Here is a 21830-nt window from a genome sequence, read left to right as displayed (position 1 = left end):
CAAACTAGGATCCTGAAGCAGAATAATCTAGTAGAGACAGTTAATCCGAATATTGTTGTTGTCGGTGAAGAAGTTCAAGAGCCCGAGAATAAAAATAATTCAAAGACTTCGAGGTATGTGAAATTAAATCATTCTGAGAATTAGATATTTGGTGATAAGTGTTGGCAATTGACACTCATCTGGTAAGGGTTAATGGCTTTTAGGGTTGTCATTGATGGCAACTCTTTTTCAGGTGATTGGAACTCATCTTTAGATGTACATATTCCTTGTTTGGGTTAACCAACATTCATTTCACTTTGTCTACATTCACTTTGCTTCACAAATGGCTAAGTCTCGATCCCGATAAATGATCTTGGTAACATGCATTTAGAACCTGGTAATGAATAGGACCTGACTAGGAGATGTTAAGGCCCTGATCATTTATTTCATGGATTTTATGGTAACATGTGAAGGCCGACATGATCATTAGGATTATGTTTGAGATTCATTATGATTCAACAACTGATAGTTTTATACTTTTCATTGAAGCCGACATGGTGGAAGATAAAAGGATATTTAAGGAGATATTTTCAGTGATAGATTGAAAAAGTTATGGAATTGGAATTTTTGGTTGTGAATTATTCAATGATTATTGGTATGCATTTTGGTCAGCGATTAGAAGAGTCAATTTGCATTTTCACATGAACAACATAACTGGTAGCAGAATAGGGCATAACTGAGCATCAACAAACTGACACATAGTGAGGATTATCAGAGCATGAACCAGAACTTATCCAACATGGTCAGATGCATCTTATAAGTTCATTCTATTTTTTTGATTACTTTTTAATGTATTTTAAGTCAGTGAGACTTCCCGTTTTGTGTTTGAGCAGTGAGCTCTAGGCGGTTGGCCTGATTGCATGTGCAATCCCCTACATGTAATATTTGTATACCTTGATCAAGTATATAGATATTGTGGGTATCAGCCCCACCATGGTTTTTCCCTTTGCAGGATTTTCCACATATAAATATTGGTGTTATGGTGTTGCCTCTTTATGTGTTATTTGGTGTATCCACTTTAATTTTATTTACTATTAACCGGTTAATAATCAATAAGTTGAAAACTGTCATTACCGGTAGAACATTGATTCACCCCCCCTCTTAGTGTTCTTGGATTCCAACAATAAGAACAAGGGTGTGATGACTAGAAGAAGACTTGTTGCTGAAGAGATATGCCTAATCTCTAAGATTGAACCTAAAGATGTTGCTAAAGCATGTAAGGATGAGAATTGGATAAAAGCTATAGAGAAAGAGTTGAATCAAATTGAGAAGAATAACACTTGGGAACTTGTTCCAAGACCTAAAGATAAGAATTTGACTGGTACTAAATGGGTGTTTTGGAATAAGCTAAATGAAGCCGGTTAAGTGGTAAGAAATAAAGAAAGATCGGTATGTCAGGGATTATCTCAGGTGGAAGCTATTGATTATGAGGAAACTTTTGCAACTATAGCTAGAATTGAAGCTGTTAGATTGATGCTTGCATATGTTGCTTACAAGAATTTTAAGGTTTATCAGATGGATTTCAAGTCAGCCTTTTTGAATGGTGATCTTGAGGAGGAAGTCTACATTGAGCAACTAGAAGGATTTTCTTTATGAGATGAAGGAGACATGGTATGTAGATTGTAGAAGGCATTGTATAGACTGAAGCAAGCCCCTAGAGCCTAGTATGAAAGATTACATAAGTACTTGATGAAGTTGGGATTTTGTAAAGGTATTATTGATGGTAACTTATAATTTAAGGGTGAGAATGATAACATTTTGCTTGTTGAAGTATTTGTGGATGCCATTATTTTTGGAGGAGATGATTTGAGTATGAATTTTGCTGATGATATGCAAAAGGAATTTGAGTTGTCCATGATAAGTGAGATGAAATTATTCTTAGGATTGTAGATTACTCAGACTAGTAAAGGTATTTTCATTTCTCAATCTAAGTATGTGAAGGAATTGTTGAATAAGTTTGGGTTAGATGATTCTAAACCTGTTGGAACTCCTATGGTGACTGGATGTAAGCTGTCTAAGAATGACGAATCTTAGAAAGTGAATCAGACCTTGTATAGATCTATGGTTGGTGGATCATTGTACTTGAATCAGACTAGATCGGATATCATGCATGTTGTATGTCTTTGTGTCAGATTTCAAGCTGATCCTAAAGAGACTCATATTACTATTGTTAAAAGTATTTTTAGATCTTTGAAGGGAATTGTTTATTATGGGCTATGGTATCCAAAGAATGATGATTTCATGCTATGTGCCTATATATTGATGTTGATTGGGCAAGTGATGTAGATGACCAGAAGAGGACTTCGGGTGGAGCTTTCTTTTTGGGGAAGAAGTTGGTTTCATGGGCAAGCAAGAAACACGATGCTATATCTCTATGTATTGTTGAATTTGAACACATTATTGCTTCTAGCAACTATACTCAGGTAGTTTGGATGAAGCAGATGCTGAAATACATTAGAATTGTGTATGATGAGCCTACTATTATTTACTATGTCAATTCAAGTTCTATTAATATTTCCAAGAATCCGGTACTACATTCTAAAACAAAGCATATATCAAGTAAATATCATTTCTTATGGGAGAAAGTCAGTGGTGAAGAAGTAAAAATGGAGTATGTATCTACAAAAGATCAAATTGCAGATATTTTCACTAAGCCTTTGCCTGCAAATACATTTGTGTACTTGAGAGACAAGTTAGCGGTCTTCGCCCCTCATGATGAAAACTAGGTACATTGAGATGCATCAATCTGGTGGACTTCACATTATTATCTCTTTATCTAGGTTGATGAGTTGGTATTGCTACTCAACATGATTAGTTAGTGTGTTGTTCAGAGTCTAAGGGAGAGAGATTGTCCTTCTTAGTGGGAGAGAAGATTGATTAGTTTATATCTTTGGCATTGTTGTCAAAGGGGGAGAAAAACATGTGACAAACTGCTTTATCTTTGCAGTTTTGTGTGCATGATCTTAGGGGGAGTTTGTTGGTGTTGAATTTATTCCTTTGAATAGATTTTTTTTCATATTCATATGTTTCCATCAATGCCAAAGGGGGAGATTCATTGATATTGTTTCTGCTATGATATGTTGTTATCATTGATATCAACATATTCTTGTGTTTTGGTATTACAGAGAAATGTTTGGTTTTCTATTAAGTATCTCTTGTGTCTCTACTTCATTCTTTATTGATTTCATGATGCTATGTAATTATTTGATCAAGTTTAGGATTCTGATATGGAGAGTGGTTTCTTGTGTTCAGTACTGCAATGTTCTAGTGTTTTATCTCTATGCTCTGGTACGATCATATCTTGTGTTGCGGATTTGGGAGAATGTTTGGGATGTTCATGTGTATCTTCATTTCAGATGGTTCATGATTTGACACTCTGGAAGTGATCTTTCTTGTCCGAATTGATGTTGATTAGGTGTTCTTCAGTGTTAGCATATTGATCGATGAAGATTTGAATAAGTGGTGTTGGTGTGCAGCTATTGCGTATGGTTCTAACATGCTTGTTGGTGTTTCCTAATCATGTCCTATTTGTTTTGGTGGTCTGCATTGATCATTGTGTGAGTTCTTGATGATCTTATTGGTCGAGTGATATTCTTCATGTTATGCAGTATTTTGGTGGTGTAATGTGTTGTGGTTGATCTTGGAGAGATTTCCGTTGGTGGTGCATGTTTGAGGAGCTGATTTAGGTCCATGCTATGATGTCTATGCCATTGTATTGGTCCAGTGGTTTATTTATGTATCATGATGTAATTTTGTAATTAGGTGTTAAGGGTTTGGCCGACCTTGTAGTCAAGGTTGATGATTTGTATACATGGGTGTAATATTCATGTAATTTGGTGGTTGTTTTTTAGTCTAGATTATTAGAGAGTGGTGTATGTGTGATCAGTGAATCCATCTTTTGGTGTGGTGTGTTGAGAAAATATTGGTGAAGGGAAGATATTTGAGTTTAACCATAACTATCATCAGGCATTAGCAGATGCTATTTTTGCAATTTATTCTTTCTGGATTGTAGTTCAATAATTTTTGTAAGGTAGTGAACCTTCCTTGAGGGTTGGAGCCTTCTGGGTCATTGTAATTTGAGCAGTGTTCTTAAATGCATGTGCATTCCCCATTGTAATATTTACACATACTACTATAGAGTATCATCTCATTATGGGTAGGTTCCCACCATGGTTTTTATCTTAATCGGGTTTTCCATGTCAAAAATATTGGTGTTATGTGTGTTGTTATCTTTATTTTTGCTACAGTTGATCAGATCTGAGATTGTGCTTAATTGGTTTAATCCACTAAAAACTGATTCATCCCCCCCTCTTAGTTTTCCTTCCTTGGTGTTTCCAACACAATTATACTCAAGGGAATATTCAAAATCATCACATGAGGAGACCCCATGTCAAATTTGGGGGCAATACTCAAGATCACTCTTATGTTACCTCCTACCCTCGTAGTCATGACATGTTTAATCGACCTAGACCTAGTGATCCTCATTATAACACCATACCAAGTGGTTCATATGCTAGCTATAATGATGTTTCCCCTCCATATGAACACATCTATGATCAATATCATCCATACATACATTATATCCCTCCTCTTGGTGGCTCAGGCATGGGACTAATTCAAAGAAAAAAGACACCACCTCAGAATGACTTGCAACAACAAATCAAGGATTTGCAAAACCAAATGGTAGATATGAATGCACCAAAATAAGAGTATGAAATGAAGGACATATGTCCTTATCCATTTGATATAAGTATTCCAAGGCCTCCATTTCCTCCACATTTTGTGACACCAATATTTGAGAAGTATAGAGGCAAGAGAGATCGTAAGGCACATATAAGAGAATTTTTTACAGCTTGCATTGAGGTAGTAGGAGAAGAAACATACTCGATGCAAGTGTTCCCTCAATTTAGGTGGAAAAGCTATGGAATGGTTCTCCCAACTTCCACCTAGAATCAATTCATGGAGTAATTTAGCAGAATATTTCATACAACACTTCTCATACAATATTGAAATAGATGTGTCAATTACTACTTTATGCATTACTAAACATAAAAATGGAGAATCCTTTGCATCATTCTTACAGTGGTGGAGAAGTCTTCCTAGTCGATGCTCTTGTGATATTCCTCAAAAACAAATGGTTGAAATGTTCACTCAAAATGTGAATAGGGACATTAAATATGAACTAAGAAAATATTGTTTGTCTACTTTTAAGGAAGTCATTGAAAAGGGATTGGCGGTTGAGAAAGTCCTTATTGAACAAGGCACCGTTAATCTATTCAAAGATAAAAATTAAGAATAATATGGGAAAGATAAACCCCACTTTTGGAACAAAAAAAAGAACATAATTAATGATGGGGTAGTAGATACAAACATGGTAAAACCAAAGATGACTTTCCCCAATGCAAGTTCACCCAATTCTAATAATCAAGTGAATACTCAAAGACCATTAAAGCCTCAAAGAAGATACACTCCATTGGGAGAGCCAATTGAGACAACATTTAAGAAATTGGTTTCAAACAAGCTTATAAAAATACCAGACAATCCACCTTATGAACCAAAACTAAAACCTGCATGGTAGAATGATGATGAGTTTTGTGAGTATCACAAGAGAAAAGGGTATAAAACTAGCAGTTTTCATAGATTGAAGAACATCATACAATTTATTATTGACAAGAGTGAGATAGAAGTTTATGGTCACACTTCCAATGAGGAAATTGTGATGTTTAAGAAACCATTTCCAAATCATGATAAGGTAAAAGCTTCTAAATCATATAACAATGCCAATTATACTATTGCAACATATGGATATACAATCAACAACATTCAATCGATAATCATGTTTCTACCATCATTATCAAGGACAAAACTCTTGAAGGACCTACCCAAAGGAGTAAAGTTGTTTTGAAAGGTATTGGACCATCATCTTCAACAACCTCTTAATGTAATGTTACAACTCAACAAGGAAAAGTTACCTTACAAGGCATTCCATCTAGGACCACAACTTCATCATATACCAAAAATGAGTATGACATTGTACACAAGTTAGGAAGACACCTGCCCTTATCTCCATCCTTGATTTATTGTGTATATCACCTTCACATAAGGCTATCCTTGACAAAGCATTGAGAGAAACCTCTATTCCCACTTATCTGAACGTGGACCAGTTTCAAGCCATGGTGGGATATATTTCCACTACACATTGCCTTACATTTATAGAAGTTGATGATGCATCACCATGCCAACCACACAATGCACCTCTTCACATAGAAGTCTTTCTCCATAAAAATTGCATTAAACGAGTCTTGATAGATGGAGAAGCAGGTCTAAACATTTTCTCATTGAAAATAACTTTACAATTGGGATATTCTAAACAAACTATGGACTCAATAAATTAGATTGGCATGAAATCATATGATGATGAAGAATATTGATCCAAAGGAACAGTCACCTTACCTTTAAGTGTTGGGCCAGTGATGAAGGATGTGGTTTGTCAAGTCCTCGATATTGATCTCACATATAATATACTCTTGGGATGTCCATGGATACATGAAATGAGAGCAATACCATCAACATATCAACAATGTTTAAAATCTCCACATAATGGAGCTAAAGTGATAGTCAAAGGTGACCCAAATCCATTCATATATTCTAACAACTTGCGACCAAGACCAAAAATAATAGTTCCAGTCAATTGGGAGGCCATTCCTTCATCATCATATGTTGATCTATAATAATTGAAAGCTTCTACATCAAAACAAGGAGAACTCAAAGAAAAGTTCAAGGTTAAAGACATGGGATGTGATGAGTCTATATTTCATGTTGATTAACTCCCACTATCTCCTAAGACATATAATCGATATGAACAACCTACAAACAATTTGCAATATCACTTGGAATTGGGTATAAACCACCTCGTGTTGTGGATACTAAGTTTGAATGCAAATCTCCTATAGTAGTGCAAGCAACTCTTGATATCAGTGGTCTTAAGAGTGGTTCTAACAAAGAATATGTTGAACATATCACCAACCCTTTTGAGAATTCATATAACCTTACAATTTCATCCACTCATTCCATTTCCACTCTTCTCCTAAACTTGGATCTACAAGAATCACAAAAGCCCTTACTCATAGGGGATCAAAAATCAAGCTTTACAAAAAATAATCTAAAAGTAAAAAATAAAGAGAAGTTCTTTAGTCCAAATTAAAATCAAAATCTATTGGACTTTGCAAAAATCAAAGTAAAGGACAAAATTCCTATAAAGAAAAAAGAACAAGAGTTAATCTCCCCTAATATCAAAATAACTGGGGACAAAAGTTCTAAAATTTTAAGTCAAAAAGTATACTTGTTGACCCTGAGTCTCCATCATGCCATGCTAATTTGACTTCTTTTCGCAATCATGGGCCTTCATCATTCATCCACTTGTTCCACACATCAATTCCCTTTTGGTGATACATCACATCAATGGACCTTTAATGGAACTTCCTTGAGGGACTTTGTTATCAGGGATGCCCAAACTTCTTTAGGTGACATGCATATGGGCCTACATAGTTCACACATTAGTAATTCTACCTTAGTTCCTTTATCAAGGAAGACAATCAAGGGAGCTACACATCATTCAGTCAAAGAATGTCACAACTATAACCACAAGGTAAAGCCTCATACATTTGAGGTGGGTGACTTAGTGCTGAAAGAGAATCCTAAGAATCGACAAGATAGAGAGGAAAACAGTAAGTTTGAACCAAATTGACTTGGCCCTTATGTCATCACTGCAATATATGGATCATGTGCATATTAGATATCAACACTAGATGGAGGACATTTGGAGGATCTTATCAACAACATGCACCTTCGTAGGTTTTACATAGTTTTTTAGAGTATCCTAATAAAAAATACAAAAAAAAAATCATAAAAAATGAAAAAATGGTTACTTGGTGAAAACCTAGCAAACAAGTGCCTTGTGACACACAAAAAGAATAAATAAATTTGTCCCATGATGAAAACCACTTCAATGGCGCCCTAGGCAAGTACCATAGTGAAAATCGGGTTATCAATGCCATGTGTAGGGAATTTTCTTCTCCCTCCTTTAGGATTCAGTTTCATCCTTACACTTTGCGCACACTCACAACCTTTCATTACATAATAATTTTACCCATTCTCATCATGACTTGTTATTGATCTACCTAAGATTGGTTTGTACTCCATAATAAACCTTTCACCTTTCCCTTTCACTCACAATAAATCAGGTCCTATCTATAACTAGGGTCATATCCTAAATCTACTGATGGAAGTGAAACCCTAAGCATCACATGTTTTAATGAGCATCATTTTTTTATTCCTCCTTCTTTTCACACACTATCCGTAATAAAAGATCACTTGCATTGTTGATCCACAATAAAGTTATGTTCTTCTCCATAATCAAGTATCTATTGGTGTAAATTATTTCTCATAATTCCACCTTACTTAAGTTGATAGGATAATGCATTTCATATTAGTTTGGATATGAGACACTTATGGAAGTGTGCACATAGGGATTATGTATATAGGAGAAGTTCCACCTTTTGTGGTCTTATCTTGTTGTTACATTCTACCTTCGGTGGGTGATCCACCTCTTGTGGAATATTTTATTATTTCTTCTACCTACTCCTAACTACCCCTACCTACCTTTGTTTCTCATTGATCCACATGTCATGATTATGTGCTCACATATCCATATTGCCTTGCCTTCATAAGCAGGATCATCTACATTTTATGTAACAAATTTTGTATGATCGAGTTGATCTTATTTTGCATCTTGATTAGAATACAGTTTATTGTGGTCAATATTTTGTCTCTCTTTTTGTGCTATAGATCAGACTCTAGATCTTGGAAAATTCTCACATGGTATTAGAGCCATTAGCGTTCCATTGATTTTCCAATTTAGAGAAATTTGATGCTATTAGGGCTTTTGCATTTTTGATGGGGTTCACCTAGCTTGCTCACACTTCACCTAGTTGGTGTTGCTCAGTTCCACCAACCTCTCCAGGTCTAGCTATGCTCTAAGACCTCCAATTCCTTCTCAATCTCTTCTAGGGCTTGCTTCTTGTCAATCTCAAGGTATTTTCTTCAAGTGTTTAACTAGGAACCCTACCATTTCAAGGTGTTTCCCACATGCTCATTCTTGCTGTCTTGTCTTCAAGTTGTCAATTTTACCTCTTGCTATTGTGAGTTGTTGCAGAGGTGTGGAGGTGTCCTTTAACATGAAATTATTACCATTTGGGTCCATTATCTTTCTTACTGATTTCACCATTTTGCCTAGAAAAGGGCTACAAGGAATGAGTCCCTATTAGACGTTCGAAATCTAACTTTCTAGGGCTTGGAAGAAAATGGTCCAAAGGACCTTGCAACAAGGTTGGTTTTTCTTCAAACACTCACCTATCCCCAAGTGATTTTTTGTGGTTTTGGTTTCCTAACTCACCGTACAATGCCCTAACCCAAAAATGAGGGTTTTGAAGGGTTTATAGGCCTCCTAACCGGTAGTGACTGGTCAAGTTTGTAAAATGGGAATCAAAAGGACTTGTCAAGGCTTCTCCTTGCTATCAAAGCTCTGTATGAACTTCATGGACCCCTCCAAAAGGTTTTGTTTTGGTTTAGTATTCACCCTTGCACTTTGTACTCCAATTTCACCCTGTCTTCTCTAGCCGGGTTGCTCTTGGACTTGCCTAGAACAAGGTGGTAGCCATATCAAACATAACTTCCAAAACTTCTCCCTACATATGTACACTCTAAAATTGGTTTCCTTCCATGTCCCAACAGATCGTGATGGTAGCAAGGAGGGATTTTATGGGGCGACCATTTTTTACATAAAATTGCTATATACAAGCCAAAACTAGTTGTTTGAAAACAAAACTATGAAAACACCAACACAAACTAACTAAAAAGATTGAAATGAATCAAATGAATCTGAAACACACCAAAGAAACTCAATCCATTACTAGATCAATGGATTCAATCCATTTGTATTCACATTATGAGCAAAATAAGCCAAAATAGTGATAAACAATCCGAAAATGAGTAGTTTTAGATTGTTGATCATACAAAAAACAAAACTCCAACCCTGGTAACCATGAAAAAGGAGGTTCTTATAGTCTTCCCCATGTGTAGAGGAATTCTAGGGCATTGTGCTATCCCTAACTCCATCGCTTAGCATTTTAGGACAAAAGTTGTCATGACAACTTTTACAATTTTGCACTTTTTGCTTTGCCAACCTATAAAACCTATTTTAAGTTATTACTCATGAATTTTTAATAATTCCTAAGACCATACTAAACCTCTCTAATTCTCATACCAAGTTTTCCCACTTTTGACCATCAAGAAAGTCAATTTCCTACTCAAACCACTACTTATACACAAAATGCAAACCTAGGAAGAAACTAACTCAACTAGGCCTACACTTGACTCATCACACTCACTCTTGGACCCTTCTAGAGTCCTTATTAAGTACCTGACTTCGCTAAGGTCATTACAAGCCAAAATTGAGAAAAGACTATAAGCCTAAGTGCTAGGTGCTCCTGCACCATTCTCCCAAACAAAATAAAACTAAGTCACCTCTTTGGGAATCAGATTTTGATCTATGCCTAACTTCTTAAACTCTATCTCAAGCACCCATGTAGCTTCAACATCATCCATACCATGCCATTTAATTAGGTTCTCCCAATAGATTTGTTGCCTTGTCTTCTAAGCTATCCTTGAACTCAACACCTTCTCAGCCTTTGGATTTGGTTTTGCTGGTAGTTGAAGGTTGTTTGCATCATCTGATACCTCTAAGTGACTACAATCTGAACCTTGAATTGGTCCTTTGTAGGTAACTAAGTTTGCTATGTTGAAAACTGGTGATAATCCTATGTCACTAGGTAGGTCCACCTTGTATGCATTTTCTCCATACTTGGCTAGAATGGTACATAGACCCAACCTTCTCATTTTCAACTTGTTAGGTACTCCTTGTTATAGCCTTGCTTTGTTTAGGTGCACCATGACAAGATCTTCTGCTTGGAATTGTAGGTTATTCCTTCTCTCATCAACTTTTTGCTTGATTTTTCTTGTGTTCTCCTCTAATACTTGCTTGACTGATTCATGTACCTCCTTCATTGACTGAGCAAAATCTTTTGCATATCCACTTCTTGCTGCTGCATTACCTAAGTCCCTTACCTCCAATATACCCCTTGGGTGAACACCATAGACCACTTCAAAAGGGCTCTTTCTTGTGGTTCTATTTGTTGAGTCATTATAAGAATATTTAGCTTGTGATAATACTTGATCCCATGTCTGACCATACTCTCTGGTAAGGCACCTCAATAAGTTCCCTAAGCTTCTATTCACCACTTCGGTCTGCCCATCTATTTGTGGATGGTAGGCTGATCCAAAAGATAGGTTGGGCCAAGGTTTTTCTACAGTGTCTTCCAAAAATGACTCATGAACTTTGAGTCTCTATCTAAAAAAATGCTCATGGGTAAACCATGTATCCTTATCACTTCCTTGAATAACAAATGAGCTATTTGGCATGCATCATGAGTAGTCTTGCAAGGTACAAAGTGGGCCATTTTACTAAATCTATCAATAATGATATAAATGTTGTCAAATCCCTACTTTGTCCTTGGTAAACCTACTACAAAGTCCATATTAATGCACTCCCAACGTTTACTTCGTATGGGAAGAGGTTGGTACAAACCGACATTTGAAGAAGTACCCTTGGCCTTTTGGCAAACTATACAAGTCTCCACATACTTTTTCACATCTTGATTCATCCTAGGCCAATAATAATACCTCTGAACCAACTCTTGAGTCTTATTGACTCCAAAATGACCACTAAGGCTGCCATTAAGCTTCTCTTGTATGAGATTTTCTCTCATTGACCCTCTAGGAACACAAAGTTGTCCACCTCTAAACAATAGCCCATCTTACAAAGTAAAATCAGAATACTCACTATGGAAATGATTTTGATATTCTTTACACACCTTGTAGGCATTTGAGAATTCTTCATCATCTAGGTATAGGTCTCTAAAACTTTCAACACCTATGCTCCTTAACTAAATTTCTTGGACTATCAAGAGTCTTTTGCTCAATGCATCAACAACCCGGTTCAATTGTTTATTTTTATGTTTGATTGTGATTGTGTAGGTTTGCATGTAGTCCACCAATTTCATGTGTTTATGACTAAGTTTTTCTTGTGAGTTTAGAAAGCTCAATGCTTGATTGTCCATATAGACTACAAATTCCTTAGGAAGGAGATAGTGTCTCCACTTCCTCAAAGCCTGCACTAAAGCATATAATTCCAAGTCATAAGATGATTATTTCCTCTTTGCATCACTCAACTTCTCACTATGGAAAGCTACCTGTCTTTCTTCTTGGCTTAGGACATCACCTACTGCAACATTGCTTGCATCACATTCCATTGTGAAGAGTTTCTCAAAACTAGGCAATACCAACACCGGTTGAGTGGCTATTTTTTCCTTCAAGGTTTCAAAACCTCTATTTGCTTGTTCATTCCACTGAAACTTTTCCTTCATTCCAGCTCTAATGGTGTCTAACATTGGTGTACATATAGCACTGAATTGCCTAATGAACTTCCTGTAGTACTGAGCTAGTCCATGGAAGATTCTCACCTCTATTGCTAACTTAGGAGTAGGCCAATTTACTATGGCTTCAACCTTGCTGGGATCCATCTTGAGGTTTCCTTAAGACAACACAAACCCAAGGTAAACCAACTCTTGCTTAACAAATTCACACTTGTCCAAGTTCATGGTTAGCTTTTCATAATGCAATCTTTGTAGCATGTTTTGGAAGTGATTAATATGATATTCCCTGTCCTTATTGAAAATGAGAAAATCATCTAGATATACCACCACAAATTTACCTATGAAGTACTTCATCACCTCATTCATGAGTCTCATGAAGGTGCTTGGAGCATTGGATAAGCCAAATGGCATTATAAGCCATTCATAAAGACCCTCTGTAGTCTTGAATGCAATTTTCCATTCATCACCCTCCTTAATCCTAATTTGGTGGTATCCACTTTTAAGGTCAATCTTGGTAAAGTATTTGGCTTCCCCTAAACAATCCATTAGGTCTTCTATTCTAGGAATTGGAAACTTATATTTGATGGTGATCCTATTTATAGCTCTATAGTCAGTATACAATCTCCAAGTACCACCTTTCTTTGGAGCTAACATGGTAGGGACAATACAAGGGCTAATGCTTTTCCTAATTAGGCCTTGGTCTAAAAGCTCTTGGATTTGCTTGGCAATCTCAACATTTTGTTGGGGAGTCATTTTGTAAGTTGCCTTGTTAGGTAAGGATGCTCCGGGAATAAAGTCTATTTGATGGCTTATGGTTCTTTTAGGAGGTAAGGTGGCTAGTTGTCCATCACTCACTATGCCTTTGAACTTATTCAATAGGTCTTGAACCTCTTTTGGAAAATCTGGCTGCTCTTTCTTGCCTTTCTCTTTAGGCTTCATCACTAATACAAATCCTATACCTTCACATTCTCAAGTGTCTTCAAGAACTGTTTTTCACTCACCAAAAGAACATTAGGACCTGCTGCCCTCTTTTCACCTTCCTCAAGGATGGATTGAATCTTGAATGTGACTCCATGTTTCTTGAATGAGTATGCATTCTTGGCTCCATCATGAATAGCTTGTCTATCAAATTGCCATGGTCTTCCTAATAGAAGATGACATGCATCCATAGGTAGGACATCACATAACACTTTGTCCTTTTACCTCCAAATGGTAAAATCCACCCATTCTTGCTCATTAACTAGGACATGTTGGACTTTGTTCAACCAAGTGACTCTATAAGGTTTGTTGTGAGGTATCCTTTGCAATTTAAGCTTACTCACTATCTCTTCTGACACAATGTTGTCTGTTGACCCTGAATCAATGATCACTTTGTAAACTTTGTCCATTATCTTGCATTTAATCCTAAATAATGACCTCCTTTGGCTAGGCTCTTCTTTGACTGGTTCTTTTATCAAAGTTATCCTTATCATTGATTTGTCACCTACCTCTGATTCTAAGGCAACCTCTGAAGTCTTGTTGCTTGAAGTCTCTTCTTGAAGATAGTTCAGTCTCCTTTCACTACCTTGTGATGATGATCCCTTCTCTGGACACCTATATGTTGGATGACCAAGTTGGTTGCAATGGTAACACTTCATTGTTGCAAAATATGAGGAACCTCTACCTTGTCCACTAGATCTTCCTCTAAAACCATTGTTTGACCCCCTTCCTCTATTTAATCCTCCTTTACTAGTGCCACTTTCTTGTTGCTCAATGAGTTTAGACTCACCTTGTGTCCTTTGCTCTGAACTTATTCCTCCAAAGCTTCCCTTATGGCCTCTATTGTCTTTCCCTCTACCTCTACCCCTATTTCTACTTGAATCATGTCTTCTTTTCAGTTTTTATTCCACTTTAAGGGCAAGTTGATAGGTTTGATGAATTGTCTTGGGGCTCATTAGACTGATTTCTTCTTGGATGTTCCACCGTAGACCATTTAGATACCTAGCAACTTTGAGACTCTCTTCTTCCGATGCATGAGATCTAAGGCTAAGTTTATGGAACTCCTCCATATAACTACTGACATCAAGGTCTTTTTGTCTTAAGTTTTGTCTTTTCCTATGAATTTGCACTTCATAGTCATCAGGGAGATATACTTCTTTGATTTTGACTAACATCCCTTTCCAAGAAGAGATGGGTGCTTTGCCCATTTTCTTTCTCTCATCTTGAACAAATTTCCACCATGTGAGAGCAGCTCCTCTCATCCTTGATTTGGCTACTTTGACTCTTTGGGCTTTAGTTATGCCTTCATATTCAAAATGGTTCTCCATGCCTTCTATCCATTCTAGGACCACTTCTGCTTCCATCTTACCAGTGAACAATGGAAATCCTTCTAGTGATTTACCACTTAAGGCCTTCAATTCCTTTAGTAATGGTTCTTGTTATAGGATAGGGTTAGATTTAGGTACTTTGTCTATCTCTAACACCTCTTTACCCTTCCCTTCTACTCCTTCAACCTTTACCAACACTTCCTCTGCCTTGGTTTCAATCTCACCAAGCTTACTATCCAATTCAAGCAACTTCTGCTTCAGGAGTCTATTTTCTTCCTCCTGATCATCCACTTTCTTTGCCAACTATGCATTGGTCACCATTCTATTGTCTCCTACAGATTCCACTGAGGGCATCTACTCACCTAGCCCAAATCTTATAGGCTCTGATACTAATTTGATGGGGTTCACCTAGCTTGCTCACACTTCACCTAGTTGGTGTTGCTCAGTTCCACCAACCTCTCTAGGTCTAGCTATGCTCTAAGACCTCTAAGTCCTTCTCAATCTCTTCTAGGGATTTCTTCTTGTCAATCTCAAGGTGTTTGCTTCAATTGTTTAGCTAGGAACCCTACCATTTCAAGGTGTTTCCCACATGCTCATTCTTGATGTCTTGTTTTCAAGTTGTCATTTTTACCTCCTATTGTTGTGAGTTTTTGTAGAGATGTGGAGGTGGCCTTTAACATCAAATTATTACCATTAGGGTCAATTTTTGGTTTTCATCCATTATCTTTCTTACCGATTTCACCATTTTGCCTAGAAAAGGGCTACAAGGAATGAGCCCCTATTAGGCCTCCAAAATCTGGTTTTCCAGGGCTTGGAAGAAAATGGTCCAAAAGACCCCACAACAAGGTTGGTTTTTCTTCAAAAAATCACCTATCCCCAAGTGATTTTGGTGGTTTTGGTTTCCCAACTCACCGTACAATGCCCTAACCCAAAAATGAGGGTTTTGAAGGGTTTCTAGGCCTCCTAACTGGCAGTGACTGGTCAAGTTTGTAAAATGGGTATTAAGAGGTCTTGTCAAGGCTTCTCCTTGCTATGGAAGCTCTGTATGAACTTCATGGACCCCTCCAAAAGGTTTTTTTGTGGTTTAGTAGTCACCCCTACACTTTGTACTCCAATTTCACCCTGTCTTCTCTAGCTGGGTTACTCCTGGACTCGTCTAGAACAAGGTGGTAGCCATATCAAACATCACTACAAAACTTATCCCTACATATGTACACTGTACAAGTAGTTGCCTTCCATATCTTAATAGACCATTATGGTAGCACAAAGGGATTTTATGGGGCAACCATTTTTTACATAAAATTGCTATATACAAGGCAAAACTGGCTGTCTGAAAACAAAACTATGAAAACACCAACACACACTAACTAAAAAGATTGAAATGAATCAAATGACTCTGAAACACACCAAAGAAACTCAATCCATTACTGGATCAATGGATTCAATCCATTTGTGTTCACATTATGAGCAAAATAAGCCAAAATAGTGACAAACAGTTTGAAAATGAGTAGTTTCAGATTGTTGATCATACAAAAAAAAGAACTCTAACCCTAGTAACCATGCAAGAGGAGGTTCTTATAGTCTTCCCCATGTGTGGAAGCATTCTAGGGCATTGTGCTATCCCTAACTCCATCGCTTAGCATTTTAGGACAAAAGTTGTCATGACAACTTTTACAATTTTGCACTTTTTGCTTTGCCAACCTATAAAACCTATTTTAAGTCATTACTCATGACTTTTTAAGCATTCCTAAGACCATAATAAACCTCTTTAATTATCATACCAATTTTTGCCACTTTTGACCATCAAGAAGGTCAATTTCCTATTCAAACCACTACTTATGCACAAAATGCAAACCTAGGAAGAAACTAACTCAACTAGGCCTACACTTGACTCATCACACTCACTCTTGGACCCTTCTAGAGTCCTTATTAAGTACATGACTTGGCTAAGGTCAGTACAAGCCAAAATTGAGAAAAGACTATAAGCCTAAGTCCTAGGTGCTCCTACACCAATTTTGGATCTTTCTATTGCAAGTTATTATTGGAGCTTGTTGGGTCAAATCTGAGGTCGCGATTGGATTAAGCAGGTTTGAGAAAGTCAGAAATTCTTTTTGTTTCGTCCAAATCTGATATCTGAGGCCAAATCTAGAGTCGTTTGAAGGTGGAGGGTGGTGACTCATCCCAATAGTGATTTACAATTTTGGAGAACTTTGTATCAATTCTAAGATCTCCATCGTGTTCAAAAGGCCCTAAAACCCCAAAATCGATTGTCAATTCATCGAAATCGGCCTGCGTCACCCTGTGAAAAAAAAATCAACCCGCTCCCTGACCATATGGACAGACTGACGTAGGTGGTACAGGTCTGATTTTTTTAAAATTAATTTTATGTTTTTTAATATTATTTTTCAGAATTAAAAAAAAATTAAAGAAAAATTAATGTTTTAGGGGGGGGTTGGCATTTTAATAAAGTTTTTATTTTTAATTTTTTGGGGCCTAATTTTTTTTCAGTAGGTTTATTACTTGTAGGTACTACAATTACCAGACATGATTGTAGTATGTAGGGACCTATTGAGTCCCGTGGCCCGTAGGGCACCTGAGTGGCAGGTGTACCACAACCGCCACGACTGACCGTGGCAGGGGTGGTACTCCCTATCATCACAGGGTGGGTACTTGCGGGTACTGCTATGTGGGCCCGCAGGCCCCCTGCATAATTAATTTTTTTTAATTAAAAATTTAAAAAAATTGTAATTAAAAGTTTTTTTGATATGTTTTTTTAAATAAATTTTTAATAATGTTTTAAATAAAAAAAATTAACTTAATAACATTTTTTCTTTAATAATTTTTTATTAAAGTTTTTAACATAAGAAATTAAAAAAAGGTTTTTATTTTTTTTAAATAAAGTTTTTTAATATTTGGGTTTTTAATAAATGTTTTTATTAAGATTTCTTAATCTTTTAAAAACAAAATTGTTATTTAAATAAGCAAATTCGGAACAAATTTTTTTCTTGTCACTTAATACCTATTTGCAGCACTTCCAACTGACAACCGGGGGGGGTCATTTGCTCCTTTATATCTCTTGGTACTATCCCAATTGGAGGCATCTTTTTCTAAAATATTCTATAGGGCTCTTTCTTTGGTGGCATCATTGATGTTTCTAAATTTACACTATATCATGTTGTATTCTCTTGCATGAGCTATGTTGTACTCGCACTAAAATAAAGTGCCACACCTCTTTTTATCTTGTCATTGATGACATATTTGATGTAATCCTCTTTTACATCATAGATTAGGAATATTCATGTGAGACTTTTAATCTCTAGCTGAGAAAGTATTTGGATCAGGTACATCTTCCATTGGTGCTCATCCGTTTGTCTCCTTGTGACACTTGGTGCATGGCTCCCATTGAGACTTAGGATAATTACACCTTACTTAAGTTGACTTAGGATAATGCATTTCATAGTAGTTTGGATATGATACACTTAGGGAAGTGTGCACATAGGGATGATGTATGTAGGAGAAAATCCACCTTTGGTGGGTGATCCACCTCTTGTGGAATATTTTATTATATATCCTACCTACTCCTACCTACCCCTACCTACCCCTACCTACCCTTGTTTCTCATTGATCCACATGTCATGATTGTGTGCTGACATATCCATATTGCCTTTCCTTTATAAGCAAGCTCATCTAGATTGTATGTAACAAATTTTGTATGATCTAGTTGATCTTATTTTGCATCTTGATTAGAATATAGTTTATTCTTATCAATATTTTATCTCTCTTTTTGTGCTATCAATTGGACTCAAGATCTCAGAAAATTGTCACAGTATCAGTTTCATGGATTCAATCAATTTTAGACAAGACATAAGCAACAATTAGCTTTCAATAAATCAAATCTTTTAACAAACTTTCGCAACAACATGGTTTTTCAGCATCATCTGTCCTTTATCAAGAAAACAACATTGTGACCAGATCAAACATGTTAACATATGTGGAAAGGAACACAAATAACTTGAGGATTTCATTGGATGTTGGTGTCTAGTCTTGGTTTTATTTTGATTTTATCTTTTGGTGACATGTGTTTTAGCTTTTCCAAGATGTCTTTGACTAGAGATTCTACCTCTAGGATGTCTTTGACTAGAAAGGTGAGGATGAAGTATGTTCACCTATTCTTTATAGTCTGTGGATTGTCTATTAGTAATACTATGGATCGTCCAAGGATATGATAACATTGTGACTTTAGTGTGAACTGGGGCATTCCTTGTTGGTGACTATCTAATCTCCATGCAAATGGGTACAATGACTTTCTAGGTCAAACCTATACTTGGATGGTCATAACCTATTTTCCATAATAAATCTCAATGATGATAATAGCACAAGAAGTTCTTTTCACCTCCATATTTTCTACCTTTCATCCCCCTTTTCTTTTTTGTCCTTCATCATCCCATCCCAAGTCCTATGTAGTCCGGTATCATATGACTGAGTATAATGACATGCCAAAAATATATCTTCATCTCATATAGTGTTTAGTTGCATCACCCCATGTTAGCACTACATGCATATAGAAATAATAATAATATCACATCCTACACACACCACTCATTAGCACAACATATAGGCATCATTTTCATACATTCAGCATATTATATTCATTTGTATCATGCATAACATAAGCATCATACATAGATAACATCATTGTATAGAAAGCGTATTTACACTGCATCATCACATCAAAATCACATAAAATCATTGCATCATTGCATCATATAGGCACATCATATAGGAACACATGCATAGAATATATATATAAAGTGTCATGATACAATGATGTCAAAATAATATGGCTACAAAATCCCTCGAAGGTGTCTAATACATCATCATATCTAATAAAAACTAATACAAAATGGGATCCAAGAGAGCTATGATGACGATCGTCCCTAGGAGACAACAAGCCTTGAAGGAATCTGAGCACTTGAAGGACCTGCCCCTGGATCACCTTGCTTGCCTCCTCTTGCTAAACCTACTGGTGGTGGTGGAGGACCCATAACCCCATCGCTGGATGCTCTCTGTCTCGCCTATCCTCTAGTCATCAATCGAGAGGCTTGTCTATAGCTGCCTTCTTTGAGATGAGGAGGAACCACTGCAATGAATAGGTTCCTCCAATACTCTATCCCCTCACCTACTTGGATTTATTAAGTGAAGCCTAAAGATGTATCACATGTAGTGATAGCCCGAGATTCCCTCAAAGCCTCCTCCATGGTTGTATACCACTGGATGACCTGATCCCTCTCCTCCTACATCTCTCAGATCTATCACCTCAACCAAGTCATCTCTATCTCAAGATCATTGATCTCTTCAACTTGGCCCTTTGTGATCTCCCTAATTGTAAGGAGCTCATCCTCCTCCTCCTTCCCTCCAAGTTCCCCTTCCTCTTATCTAACTTGCTCTGGAGCATCCTACATAGGCCTATCCTTCTCATCATGTCCCTATCTCCTTTGTCTCTGTCCACCCTGCACCTATCCCTGTATTTGAGGTGCAATTTGTAATGGTTGTCACCCTCTCCCTTTGTGTGGCCTCAGTGGCCTACCTTCCTCCTCACCTCCACCCTGGGCTCCCTCTCATCAACCTCCATCTCTCTATCCTCCTCTCCCTCATACAGTCCTCTTGGATCCTCCTCTCCTCTATCACCTCCACCATCCACCTCCATCTTCATCATCATCATCATCATCCAAATCTGGTACTGGCTCACCTGGGCTTATCAACCGTGGAAAAGAATGTACCACAAAATAGGCTACATACTCCTCCGTCATCCCAGCATCAACTACATTAGGTAATAGATCCCATGGCATAGGGACCATCTACTAGAATTGTGTGAGACTTGCATCATATGACACATTCGGCCCCCAGTGGAATTTCTCTCTCATTGTGACTGCAAACTCTCTTGAACCTCGTGGCATATGTTGAACTCTGTCAAACTGCCTAGTCACCCTGTTACTTAGATGTCTATCCAAAATGTAGGGAGTCCACTCGATGAGATACCTACTATGGAAACAAAATGGAAACTCTGTTGCATCCTCCTCCCAAGAATCATAATCCAAATATGGCCTCCATATAACACTCTATATCATCTATGACTCATCGCCAGTACTCTAGTTTCCCAATCTGTGGATTGGAAATGATCATGCTATACAAGTAAACATATGTTTGGCCATGTCCACTAAATCTGAAATGAATAGGCCTTGTCATTGCTATATGCTCATAGGCCCAAACCTATAACAATTTCACTCCACACCCCAACTTGTAACCATTGAGGTGCACAAACTGATGAAGCTCATGATATAGATGCGCTAAGACACATGACCCCCATGCAAACTTGGTCCTCTTTTACTACCCTAAAAATGGTCATCTAAACCATGGGTCCCTAATCTCAACTACATCACCAAGGTCCTAACCAAAGGCAATTAAATCGATTTTGAGCACCTAATTAATTAATTCCTAAATCATCAATGTCACATAGAAAATTAATCTTTTCAATTAAATAAATCATCAAAATCTCTTTAATCAATTATCCTATTTATTTAATTAAATATCCTAGCATATTTAATTAATAAATTAATTTACCATTTAAATAAATAAAAAAGGAATTATTTTGAAAAAGGAATTAATTTGAGATAATTTGAAAAAGAAATTTCAAAAAAGGAGCAAAATTGAATAAAAGGGAATAAATCAAAGAAAGCTTGCTTTAAGAAAGGAAAATGGAATAAATCAGTTTATCTGATTTTATCTCAATTTTAGCTCAACCTTATCTCCTTCAAATCTGAAGAAAGCAGCCAATGACATCAAATCACCTAGATTGTGCTACTTCTGGGAGAATATTGACCACTCATCAACAATCAATCTCGATTGTCGCTTTCTCTCTGGATTTTCTATAGAT

General features: G+C 36.9%; 1 protein-coding gene across 1 annotated transcript in view; it reads right to left on the bottom strand.

Moving 5' to 3' along the window:
• LOC131874391 (uncharacterized) overlaps nucleotides 1-20603 on the bottom strand; it is a 47693-nt gene extending 27090 nt beyond the window's left edge. The window contains exon 1 of the mRNA XM_059217741.1: nucleotides 20484-20603. Coding sequence (XP_059073724.1) covers nucleotides 20484-20603 — 120 coding nt within the window. The remainder of the gene's footprint in view (nucleotides 1-20483) is intronic.
• Between the last annotated feature and the right edge of the window lie 1227 nt (nucleotides 20604-21830).

The sequence above is a fragment of the Cryptomeria japonica genome, chromosome 3 (assembly GCF_030272615.1).
Source record: "Cryptomeria japonica chromosome 3, Sugi_1.0, whole genome shotgun sequence".
NCBI lineage: Eukaryota > Viridiplantae > Streptophyta > Pinopsida > Cupressales > Cupressaceae > Cryptomeria > Cryptomeria japonica.
The sequence above is the reverse complement of the archived record's forward strand: the minus strand, read 5'-3'. Positions and strand labels throughout refer to the sequence as shown.